Source organism: Theropithecus gelada, chromosome X (genome assembly GCF_003255815.1).
Source record: "Theropithecus gelada isolate Dixy chromosome X, Tgel_1.0, whole genome shotgun sequence".
NCBI lineage: Eukaryota > Metazoa > Chordata > Mammalia > Primates > Cercopithecidae > Theropithecus > Theropithecus gelada.
Window position 1 is genome coordinate 150,535,549 of NC_037689.1, and position 11,995 is coordinate 150,547,543.

Below are 11,995 nucleotides of genomic sequence, written 5' to 3' on the forward strand. Positions count from 1 at the left end.
AATGGCTGATCGAGGACTACCCTCAATTTGTGGCGAGCTCCCTGGCCTGTTGGGAGAGAGAGCCAGTCCCAGGAGGGCTCAGGAGGGCGGGTTCCAGGATCCTCAGGCCCCCACTGAGGACGGCCCCTCCGTCCAGTGCTCAAGGAGGGGTGTTCGGATTAGCAGCGCTGTCCACCCTGAGGGAGCCCTCCTCAGGCAGCATCCGGGGCTCAGAGGGCCTCGGGGACGCAGGACAGAAAGGGGTCACTCCCCAGGGCCATCTGGACTTGCTGCTCATGGCCCACTGCCTGCTCCCAGGACACAGGAGTAGAGGCCCCCCCCCAGCACACTGGGAAGAGAGCAGGACAGGACCCAGGATGAAGTGCAGCTCCCCCCGCCCTTCCTCTCCCCCTCCCCGACACATGAGCACTTGGGATCCCTGTCTGACCAACACTCTGTCCCTTGGCCATCACACACACACACTATCCCCAAACATCCCTCAGTGGTTAGGCCAAGGCTGGCCACCTGCGGGCTGATCTGGGAGGGTGGGCATACAGCAGCCCCTGCACCACCCCCTGAGTCCTGTACACAGCTCTTCACAGGGCCTCTGACTGCCTGTCCAGGCCCTCCTGGGGTTCTTCTCTGACCTTGGTTTCTGCCCTCAGTTGCACACATGGCCTCTCTGACCCTTCTGGAAGCCTTGAGCCACACCCCTACAGTGCTGCCAGGAATCAGGGGCCTGGAACCCACCTGCTGCCCCTTGCCCAGCCTTCAATGTCCAACCCACTTATTCCTGAGGGCACCTGGAGTGCCTTTAGTACCCAACCAGTCACTGCTCATGACCACCGGCATCCTGTTGCCAGGCTCCATGCAGCCCAAGGCACACCACAGGTCCTCATGGACACACACCCCAATGTCAGCCTGGCCACTGTGGCCTCGTCCCCAGCAGACCACCCCCCACCCCAGTTTCATACAGAAGAGGCAAGACACTGCTGGAACACTGAACAAAATTTATTGAAGAGAAACATGAACTGAAACCGCTGAAGAGAAGGGAATTGTAACACAGACAGACACTGCAAACAACCACTGCAAGTCACAAGTCCCAGGCCCCTCCCTCACCGTGGCTCCCCCTACCACATCCCTCCTTCCACAGGGCCCCAGGATCCACCTCTTGCCAGGATTGTGGGCTCTGGCAATGTGTACTCGCTTCAGGTAACCCCCTCCTGAGCCCACCCGCTGGGGCAGGGCCCTGTCTTATAGACTGCACAGGACAGTCACAGGATGCTGGAAAACATAGCAGGGAACACCCCACCAAGTTGAGGAAACTGAGTCACGAGTAACAACAGGGGTGGAACGCCAAAGCACAAAGCTTCCTGGGGAGCCTCAGGCAGCCCTGCTCCGTCCTGTGTCTGGTTCGTCCTCCTGCAGTCGAGGTCACGGTCACAAGGTGAGCGTCTGCCATGCCTCCTTCCCACTGTCTCCTGGAACTGCGCTGGGGTACTCTGGAAAGGAGCTGCTCAGATACAAACACAAACATCCCCAAGAGAACAAGCAGCTGCTGGCCGAGATCTACACCGGCAAAGCAGAGGTGGAGTTCTTGACACGGAACAGCAGTGAGCAGAGCCTGGGCCTGGTGATGACGCAAACCAAAAACAACTACCCACCCCCAACAAGTCCTCTCTTCTCACACTTCTTCCTCCTCCTTCCCCTCTTCCTCCTTCTCCTCCCCCTCTTCCTCCTCCTTTTCCTCCTGCCCCTCCTTATTCTCCTATTCCTCCTCCTGATCATCCTCTTCTTAATTCTCCTCCTCTTTCTCTTCCTCACTGGTGCAGGGGGTCATGAATGCTGCCTTCCTGGGGCTCCCCTCATGCAGTGTAAATGATCCTAAAGACGGGCTGGACCCTGCAGCCTCCCCTGCCGGGCTTCACTTCTCCCCCACAGCTCTTCCTCAGCAGCCCTGGCTCCTTCTGGCAGAGGCAGGCCCCAGGCAGGCTCCTCCAGGTCCCACATGGCCTGGGTGCCAGTGGGCATTCTCAGCTCAAAGTTCACAGGGTGGATATTTGGGGGTGTCCAGATGACCAGGCCAGAGCCCCCAGCCACACCGTCTTCAGCCCCTGCTTTGTTGGGGTCCCCATCTGAAGCCCAGCCACCCCCTGTGCTAAGTGTAGCGGTTCCCTGCTTGTGTCGCCTATATCTGTTAGGGGCCATGGGCCTGGCCCCCACTGAACCAGATGCTATTTGGTCTAGGTTGGTGAAGTCCCTTCCAGCTGGTGGAAAGTAAAGGGGCTTGATCTTGACCTGGCTTCCCTGTCCCTCTGCCCCAATCAAGTTCCCTGTTAGTGTAAGCTGCCCTTTGTTTAAATGTCCCTGCTGCCTGCCAGGGGAAGGAGTGCTTGGGTCTTCTGAGCCTATGTTTCCCAGGGCTTGGGATGGCTCATGGCCCCAGCCCCTGCCTCGTTTCCCGACTCCTCTCCTGCAGCCTGTGGCCCCTCCCTGCCTGGAGTCTGGTTTTCAGCCTTGGGATACATGGCCTGGCCATAGTCTTCTTCCCTAGTGCTTTCACTGCACGACAGCCGCCTGCGTTTCACTAATGGGGGTAAGCCTCCCTGTACAGTCTGGGTACTGCTGTCGCTAAAAGACCTTGCCTGCACGGTGGCCTGAGGTGCAGAGACACTGGCTTCTGCTCTTGCCTGTCTACCAGAGGCCCCCCGGCCTCTCCCTGATGGCTTCTCCTTATTCTTCATCACTGCCTCAGTGTTCTCCCACTCTTCTTCATCTCGAATAAGCTTCATTAACTCCAGAAAATTGGGAGGACACCCTCGCTGATCCAAGAGCTCCAGCTTGCCTCTGAGGGCGGGGGTCATGGAGACCCGAGCTAAGAGATGTTTCAGACGAATCATGTCTGCGCTGCGCACTGACAAGGGGCTCTTCTGCACTGCTTTCTGCAGCAGGGGCTCTAAGCGCAGCAGGAAAGTGGAGACTTTCTCTCCAATCTTTGGAAAGGTCTGCAGAAACTTAAACTGAGAGGCTCTGAAGTCCTCTTTATCCCCAAAGATCTGCTTTAAGGCGTCAAGGCACTGCTCCACAGTTATGGAGTCATTGTTGGCCTGGAGCACCCGCATGATTGACAGAGCAGGCCCTCGTAAGCTCTCCAGCAAACGCCGTCTCTTCTCCATCTCAGACACTTGCCATATGGGCATTATCTCAGTGACCTGCTCTAGCCAGTCTTCAAAGGTCTCTTCACCTGGGCTAGGGGAAGCAGTTCCCGAAAACACTTTCAGTTTCCGGTACCACATACTTTCTTTCAGAGGCTCTAAAGGTGGGGGTCTAACTTGGGGTACGACCTCTGCGTCCAGGCTCTCGGCAGGGAGGCTGCAACATCCCAGGGCTCTGGCCACATCTGTCATACTTCGGCCCTCATCTTTCAGGAAGTAGTTCAGTCTAATGAGAAACTCGTCATCTGGGTTACGGGGTTTTACCACCACTTCCCAGGAGCCCCCCTTTCCTGGTATGTGACTAGGCAGAGTAGTGTAATCGACAGTGTCAGCCAATTCGATGAAGACTGCCTTGGCGTTGTCTTCCCTCCTGAACATTCTCCCTAGCACCCTGTATGCGCGCAGGGGCTGTAAGCCTGCCTGCACAGTGTCCTGAATTTCCACCTCACTACACTCCACGGGGATGCCTATGATCAGCAGGGCCTTTCTGGGGTCCATGTCCATCCCCTTGCACCAATCCTCTAGCAGTGTCAATGCCATTGCTCCCACTTTCTATGGACTGATCTAATACTAGGGCAGCAATCAGCTTAGTTTGACAGCACTCAAATAACTCTGAGCCACTGCCACGTAGGAAGGTAGAAGTGGTCCCAGGTTTCCACAGCCTGCAAAGCAAATGGGATGAGAGCATTGTTAATGCCTACCCCAACCTACACCCCCAAGCATCCCTCCTCTGCCCCCACCCCCCAGCAGGGATGGAGTCCCTTCTTCCCAGGGTTCCCCAAGTTATTTTGGGGAGGGTAGAGGGTGGAGGTTCTCCCCAGGCAAAGATCTCCTCATCTCACCACTCCCTGCTGACCTCCTCCTGCTGTGGGTTCCTCCTCGAAGTCCAGAGGACTCTGCTGTGTGTGCTTCGGGTATCTGTAGTGAAAAGGCCAACGTCAGGAGGCAGGGCCTGACATCTGGGGACACTGACAAGCTCTCCAGGCAGAAGAGGGCAGGAGACGGCCTCACTGCTCACTCAGGGCTATGTGGGCTCAGGTCACCCAGCACCCTCCTTGCTGGAGTGAAGGCTGGCAGCAGGAGAGGTAGAATGGCGCTCTTTCTCAGGAATGCCTGACAGATGAGAAAGATGGCCGAGCTCTGCGCAATGCAATGAGAGTGGTGGGTGTGGAGATTGTGTGACAAGCTGCAGTGTTGCCATGGATACAGAGAATACCATGGACCATGGGTTGCTATTGCAGGGGAGTGTCATGTGGTAAGGCTAAGGTCCTTGAGAAGCAACAGGTGATGTCATTGGCCTCCAACCAATAAAGCTTCCCAGCAAAAAGGAGGGTGGGAGAGGGAAGGCGAGGTGGGCATGAGGAGTGAGTGCTGAAAGGACAGGAGCTCATGGTTTCAATTGTGTGGAAGCTGAAATCAGGTAGAAAAGGGACCCTGATGAGGTCCCCACTGCCAGACTGCAGGAAACCAACAACTCTTGCCCTAGAGATGGCCCTACCCTGCAGAGTCTGTGAACGCTGGCAGGCAGTCCCCTCTCCACACTCTTTGCCGGGGTTCCAGAGGCCCTCCCAACAGGGCCCACCTCACAGCTGCTCACCTTTCTGGGTTGGCCCTGCTGGCAGCGCAGATGCTGCAATAACACAGTCACTTCAGAGTCGCTCTGCTCTTCAACTCTATCCAATTAGGCAGTTCCTGACTCAGGCGTGATGGTTCCTGCTTCCCTGGATCTGTCCAAGGCAAAGCACAGGTATTTTGCTGTGATTCTGTCCCACACACATGTCCCTGCTCAGGCCATGCCAATTCAGATTCTGCACAGGTGTCCACTAGGACCCTGGTGCAGGGGTAGAAGAAACTGCTCAACTGGCAGAGGGAAGAGAAGGGGGGAAAGGGGGGAGGGGTGGGGGGGAAGGAGGAGTGGGGGGAAGAATGGCGAGAGGGGTGGGAGGTGAGGAGGGAGGTGGGGGGCGGGGGGGCTGCTGCTAGGGCAGAAGGGATCCTAAGGTAAGGTTGCGGCCCCACCCCCACTGCAAACTTCATTCCCTCCCAAGCCCCACCCCTGCAGCCATGTTGCACCCCTTCCTAAGCCCCACCTCAAAACTTGCACCCCTGCTGCCAAACTCCGCCTACAACTAAGTTGCACCTCTACCCCAAGCCTAGCCCCCCACCAAGTCCAACTCCTTCCACCACCCAAGTCTAACTCCCGCCTCAAGCCCTGCCCTCACCCACAGTCCAACTCCTACCCCAAGCCCTGCCCCCTCACCAAGTCCAACTCCTACCTCCATGCAAGTCTAACTGATGTCCCCAAACCCCCACCTCCATTTCCCTGTTCCCCCAATCCCCACCCTGTTATTTACATACACCCACACCACCGACACCGGTGGAAGCAGGCAGAATCTAGGAGGGGAAGGTTCGAAGCCACTTTCCCTCAAGGGCAAGGGCCTAGAGCTACTGTCCTGACTGCAGTGTCTCCGGGCAGGGTCGAGGGTGGAATAGGTCTCCCTGAAGTTTTTTTTTTTTGAAACGGAGTCTCACTCTGTCACCCAGGCTGGAGTGCAGTAGCGTATGATCTCAGCTCACTGCAACCTCCGCCTCCTGGGTTCAAGCGATTCTCCGACCTCAGCCTCCTGAGTAGCCGGGATTACAGGCGTATGCCACCATGCTCCGCTACTTTTTGTATTTTTAGTAGAGACCGGGTTTCCCCATGTTGGCCAGGCTGGTCTCCAACTCCTGACCTCAGGTGATTCACCCGCCTTGGCCTCCCAAAGTGCTGGGATTACAGGTGTGAGCCACCGCGCCTGGCCAGGTCTCCCTGAAGTTCTGCCTGGAAATGGCAGGGATTCCTCGGGGTGCTGTGTGTGATCTAGTGGGATCCCGCCTCCATGGAAACCTATGGCCACCAGCCCCTAGACCCCGTTGAAAATAGCAAGGATTATTGGGGGGATCCCCCGTAATCTGAGTTGCTGTCTAAGCCCGGGGTCCAGCTCCGTACCTGCCGGAGGTGCCTCCAAGCCGGTGTTCCCGCGCAGCGCGACCACCACACGTCTATGGCGGCTGCCGCCTCCGTGCTGACTGCGCCGCGAGGCTGTGGCGGGAAGAAGTTGTCTGGAGACGACACCACTCCCCCAGCGGAATTGCACACGGCCCGCTCACGGTTGCGCACTGGTGACATAAACTCTCCTACTTCCCACAAGGTGGTTCCTCACCCCGCCCCCCCGTGCCAGCCTGAGCCAGCCTGCACCTTTGAGGACAGAGAATGCAAGCCCAGCTGGGAGCCACTTACATTGCACAATAGCTCCCAGTCCTGTTGTTTATTGGCTGGACGATGGTGGCAGCCAGGCTCGCCACGTGCCATTTGGCCCAGCAGCCATTGTGGCTGTTCCCCATTGGAGGGGAGCTGTGGCGTCCCAAGCCTGTGGTGAAGGGCCGGGTGCAAAACACCCCGTGCAACGTATAGGCCACGTGAGCGCGCTTGCTACCTGAAAGTCATAGCCCCCGTTTTTTTACTGGACTGTGTTCTAGGGGAGGAGGGCAAAAAATACAGCTAATGCCTGCATTTCACAAGGGCATTAGTTTTTTTCACTGCTCACTGAGAGCCAGTGACTGAAAATATTCCATTCTCCCATTATTCTCCTGATTTCACGACCAAATATTACGCACCTAGTACCCAAGCTGCTTCCTGTCGTTTCCCAAAGCAGGTTTCTTCCACAGAGGGAAGATCCTGGGGCCTGCAGTGGCCCGAAAGTGCTGTTCCAGAAAAGGGTGTGGGTGCGGCACAGGTAGCATACTTCAAGGTGCACATAAATCCCCTGGTAATCTTAAAAAAATGCAGGTTCTGAGTAAGGAGATCTGAGGCAGGGCTGGTTCCGCTGAAAGCTGGGTTACTTGCTGCATATCCCTGCCCAGGCTGTGTGGAGCAAGGGTCTGAAGCCTATGATTACATTTCAGGGCCAGAAGTTATGGACCTTTAATGACAGAATATATTTGTTTTTCTTTCTTTGTGATTAAAAAACAAAACAAAACAAAAACAGGCTTTTCTGGTAATGTTTTAATAAATATGTTAAAAGCAGACGACATTTTAAATTGATGGTCACTAAGCAAGATATTTGCAGATGTCACCTTCTTCAGCCAGGTGTGGTGGCTCACACCTGTTATCCCAGCACTTTGGGAGGCCAAGGTGGGCAGATCACTTGAGATCAGTCTGGCCAACATGGTGAAACCCCGTCTCTACTAAAAATCCAACAATTAGCTGGGTGTGGTGGTGCAGGCCTGTAATCCCAGCTACTCAGGAGGCTGAGGCACGAGAATCGCTTGTACCTGGGAGGCAGAGGTTGCAGTGAACCCAGATTGCACCACTGCACTCCAGCCTGGGCAACAAAGCAAGATCCTGTCTTTTTTTTTTTTTTTTTTTTTCTGAGAAGGAGTCTTACTCCTTCTCCAGCCCAGGCTGAAGTGCAGTGGTGCAATCTTGGCTCACTGCAAGCTCCGCCTCCTGGGTTCACGCCATTCTCCTGCCTCAGCCTCCCCAGTAACTGGGACTACAGGCGCCTGCCACCATGCCCAGCTAATTTTTTGTATTTTTTAGTAGAGATGGGGTTTCACCGTGTTACCCAGGATGATCTCAATCTCCTGATCTTGTGATCCACCCACCTCTGGCCTCCCAAAGTGCTGGGATTACAGGTGTGAGCCACCGTGCCCGGCCGATATCCTGTCTTAAAAAAAAAAAACCATTGAGAGCCCATTAAATCAATCTCCTTCATGTGACAAGAAAATAGTGCTGGAAGCCATTGCTTAGCTGCCTGGTATCACAACATCACAGAAGGTGATGCCTCGGAAAGAGGTTCTGCCTCAGTCACCTCTGAGCTACTGAGGCCTGTGAATGTAGTGATTTGGGGGACCCAGTCTGGAGTCCTAGTACCTGGCTGTCCGCCAACTCCCAGCTTCCAGACCCTGCCCCTAAGCATGAGCTTTCTCTCTGCCAGTTTCCAACCCCCTTTTTCTCTCAACACTTCCACTAGGCCATTTTGAGGGTAGAGGGTCAATGGTTGGGCCTGTTGCCCCCAGAGGCTCAAGCCTGGGCACATCAAGCCCTTACCATGCAGGTCCCGTTCCCAGGGCAACATGGATGCCTCCCCCTGTCTAGCTATTTGCCTCCCCCGGAGACTCTGAGATTTTTCTTCTTCATCTATCTGAGGCTTCTGGGAGAAGTTGGAAGCCCATGTGCCCTTAATACAGCCGACCTGAGATATCCCTGCCCTGTGCAGCCCCAGCTGCACTGCTGAGGCGTGATCTTCCACCTTCCCGTTCCAGGGCCTCGAGGTGGTCTCTGGAGTGGGCTCCACAGCCTGAAGGTGGCATTTGCCCATGGGTGGTTGCAGTGTCTGCAGACAGAGAGCAGGCACCAGCGGGACCCCAGAGTGGCCGAGGGCACCCTGGGGAGGAGCCAGATTGCTGTGCCCCCAGGCAGTAGGTGCGAGAGGGGGTCCCGGTCTGGAACCTGAGGAGAGGGGAGGAGGGTCTCCTTGCTGCAGGAGTCTGGGTGGGGTGAGCTCCTGGCTGCAGGGTGCCTCTGGCTACAGAAGGGGACTATGGGAGAGACAGGGGCTCTGACTGTGGGGGAAGGGGACTCCTGGCTGCTGACACGGGAGGCGTGGGAGGGGGTTGTCAGGTTGCAGGGATGATGGGAGGGGGCTCCTGGTCAAGTGCTGGGAAAGAGGAGGTGGGCACATCCAGCTGCAGGGTTCCATATGATGGTTGGAGTGGCTCCAGCTGTAAGTTCTGCCATCAGGGGCTGTACACCAAGGTGAAAGAGGCGCTTCCTGCTGTGGAGGTGGGGGATGCAGTGAAGGGCTCTGAGCTGCAGCAGTAGGGGTGGGGGAGCATGGGCTGTGACACTGGGCAGGGAAGATGCTTCAGGCCCTGCATTTGGGAGTGGCTGGTCTCTGGCTGTGCGGTGGGGGTGGGCTGACTGGCACCAACATCCCTTTCTCCCCTTTGCACTCACAGGCTGCGTCAGAGACTGCAACAGTCAGCACACATTCCTGTCTGATCAGGCTCCCTCCCTCAAGTCCTCTGCGATGGCTCTGGCGATGCTTCGGGACTGGTGCAGGAGGATGGGTGCGAACGCAGAGTGCTCCCTGCTCATCCTGGATATCCCTGATGACTGTGAGGAACATGAGTTCCAGGAGGCCATGCAGGCTGCCCTGTCACCCCTGGGCAGGTACCGAGTGCTCATCAAGCACTTCAGAAAGGAGCTCGGGGCCAGGGCAGCCTTGGTGGAGTTCGCTGAGGGTTTAAACCGAAGCTTGATTCCCTGTTGAATACCAGGCAAAGAAGGACACTAGAACATGATCTCCCTGCCCCAGGCCCCTGATGCTGATTTCAGGATATATCCAGTTTCCCTGCACAGCCCCAGGGGCAAGCAGTGGCCAAAGGTGCAGGTGAGGCAGGAGCTGCAGGTGAGGAAGATGAGGCAGGTGATGGAGGAGCTGCAGGTACAGCAGGAGCCATAGGTGAGGCAGGAGCTGTGGGTAAGGGTGAGGTAGAAGCCACAGGTGAGGCAGGAGGTGCAGGTGAGGCAGGAGGTGCAGGTGAGGGAGGAGCTGGAGATGAGTTGAGAGTTGTAGAAGAGGCAAGAGAGTCAGATGAGGGAGCCACAGGTGATACAGGAACTGCAGGTGAGGCAGGAGCTGTGGGTGAGGCAGGAGCTGTGGGTGAGGCAGGAGGGACAAATGTAACAAGAACCTGGGTCCAGCCTTGGCGCTGCACCCTGCAGGCTGTGCTGGAAAACAGGGCCTACCAAGAACTAAGACCCTTTTCCAGGAGGGAGCAGCCAGGCTGCGAGGAAGAGTCCTTTGAGAGCTGGGTGGAGCACGCCAAGGATATGCTGTAGCTGTGGTACCATGCGTTGGAAAGGGAGAGGAAGAGGTGGCTGCTGGAGAGCTTGGGTGGCCTGGTCCCGGACGTCGTGAGCGGCCTCCTGGAGGAAGATCCCAACGTGGCGGTGCTGGACTGCCTGGCGGTGGCGCTGGAGCAGGTATTTAGGAACCGGGTCACTTGAATGACTTCCAGGCTGAAGTTCCTGACCTGCCCGCAGGGGCCCTTTGCCTTCCTGGTACACCTGGAAGGCCTGCTGCAGATGGCCCTGGAGAAGGCAGCCGTCCGCCCGGCCCTGGCCAATCACCTGCGACTGCGGTAGGTGCTGCCTCAGGCCTGCCCTAGGGAGGCCCTCCAGAATACCCTGAGGGGGATGCAGCTGGAGAGGAGGCCACCCAGCTTCCTGGGGCTGCTCCAGCTCATCCAGGAGATGGAGGTGTGGGTGGCCTCCCCAGTGAGGAGCCAGCAGGGTGTGGCCTGGCCAGTGGCTGCAGCAGAGAGTGAAGACCCAGTTGCCGCCCAGGCAGCTCCTGCCCATGGAGATGCTGCCCAGGCCTCCTCAGCCCAGGGGGACGCCAGCCAGGCTGATCCTGGGGTAGAAGATGCTGCTGAGACTGCTCCTGCCACCAAAGAGGCTGTCAGGGGCACCCCTGCCACTGGGGAAGGTGAAAATGCCCCTGCAGAGCTCAAAGGCGCCAGAGGGCCTTGTCCAGGCAGGAGGCCAGGAGGCTGAGGAGCCCCCCAAAGGGAGGCTTATGTTCATCCTGGAGGAGTTGGAAAATGAGGACAGGGCCAGGGAGGTGGGCCAGCGCAAATCCTCCCCAGGCAAATAGGCTCAGAGGGCCCCAGGGCCTCCTCTCCTCTCAGGCTGCAGCATCCTGGAGGCAGAGGGGAGGCCAGGCCAGGGCTGGTCCCTCATCCCACATCAGGATTGGGGCCCCCCACCTCCCTCCAAAGGGCCCTGGCCACCACCATCAGCCCTTCCCGGTGACCCAGATGACCACGTTGATACCAAATGGGGTTGGGGGAGGTGCCCTTCCTTTGCACCCAGTGCTGCACCCAGCCCCAGCCCCAAACTCTGCCGTCTCCAGGGTTCTGGCCTGGAGGGAGCCCTGAGTGGCCAGCTGCGGCCTGGGTGGGGGCACCTGAAGATGTCTGTCCCCCACCCCTTGTCCTGGGTTGGGAGAGACAGGGGCAAAGAGGTCCTCTCAAGGGTGCCAACTGCCTGGGTCTCCCAAGAGGGTCACCCCACTTGCCGTCCCCAGGGCAGGCTGCCCCCTGTTCTGGGAAGCCCACCCTCACCTGTGTAGGCCCCTCAGTGACCCAGCAGACGCCCACCCACTGCTAGCTGTCGTTCCTCTGCAAAGTTGTGTGTTGTGCACCCACCTGGGCAACCGCCTCTAGGCCCGGGGCATGTGCTGTGAGCTTCCTGCGAGCCCAGGTTCTGCTCACTGCTGCCTGTCCTGCATCTTAAACACCACCTCTGCTTTCCTGGTGTAGATTTAGGCCAGTGGCTGCTTGTTCTCGTGGAGCTGTGTGTGTTCTTCTCTGAGCAGCTCCTCCCCAGAGGCCCTCAGCACAGACCCAGGAGATGGTGGGAAGGAGGCACCAGGGCACGGCGGATGCTCACCCTGTGACCACGATGGTGACCATGACTGTGGGAGGAAGAGCCGGACCCGGGATGGAGTGGGGCTGCCCTGCCTGAGACTTCCAGGAGAGCTTCATGCTTTGGCGTTCCACCCCTGTTACTCATGACTGTTTCCTCGACCTGGTGGGCTGTTCCCTGCTGTGTTTACTGGTGTCCTGTGACTGTCTGTGATGGCCATAGGGCAGGGCCCTGCCCCAGCAGATGGGCTCGGGAGGGGGTTCCCTGAAGCCAGTGGACACTGCCAGAGTCCACCGTCCTGGCAAGAGGTGGACCCTGGGGC

At 57.6% G+C, this 11,995-nt stretch overlaps 1 protein-coding gene and 1 pseudogene across 4 annotated transcripts; one reads left to right on the plus strand and one right to left on the minus strand.

Annotated features, from left to right (window-relative positions):
- Positions 1-972: 972 nt before the first annotated feature.
- Positions 973-6,329, minus strand: PNMA5 (PNMA family member 5). 4 transcript variants are annotated; one of them, XM_025372891.1, is made up of 4 exons: positions 6,184-6,329; positions 4,792-4,921; positions 4,037-4,112; positions 973-3,856 (listed from the first exon to the last, which is right to left on the minus strand). In XM_025372891.1, exon 4 carries the CDS (start codon positions 3,732-3,734, stop codon positions 2,388-2,390), a length of 1,347 nt encoding a protein of 448 aa, XP_025228676.1. In that variant the 5' UTR covers positions 3,735-3,856; positions 4,037-4,112; positions 4,792-4,921; positions 6,184-6,329; the 3' UTR covers positions 973-2,387. The 4 variants fall into 4 exon arrangements, with proteins under 4 accessions (XP_025228676.1, XP_025228677.1, XP_025228678.1 ...); XM_025372892.1 differs by lacking the exons at positions 4,792-4,921; positions 6,184-6,329 and adding an exon at positions 4,213-4,352; XM_025372893.1 differs by lacking the exons at positions 4,792-4,921; positions 6,184-6,329 and having other exon boundaries at positions 4,051-4,352.
- A 2,951-nt stretch (positions 6,330-9,280) lies between these two features.
- Positions 9,281-10,900, plus strand: LOC112614981 (annotated as a pseudogene).
- Positions 10,901-11,995: the final 1,095 nt, after the last annotated feature.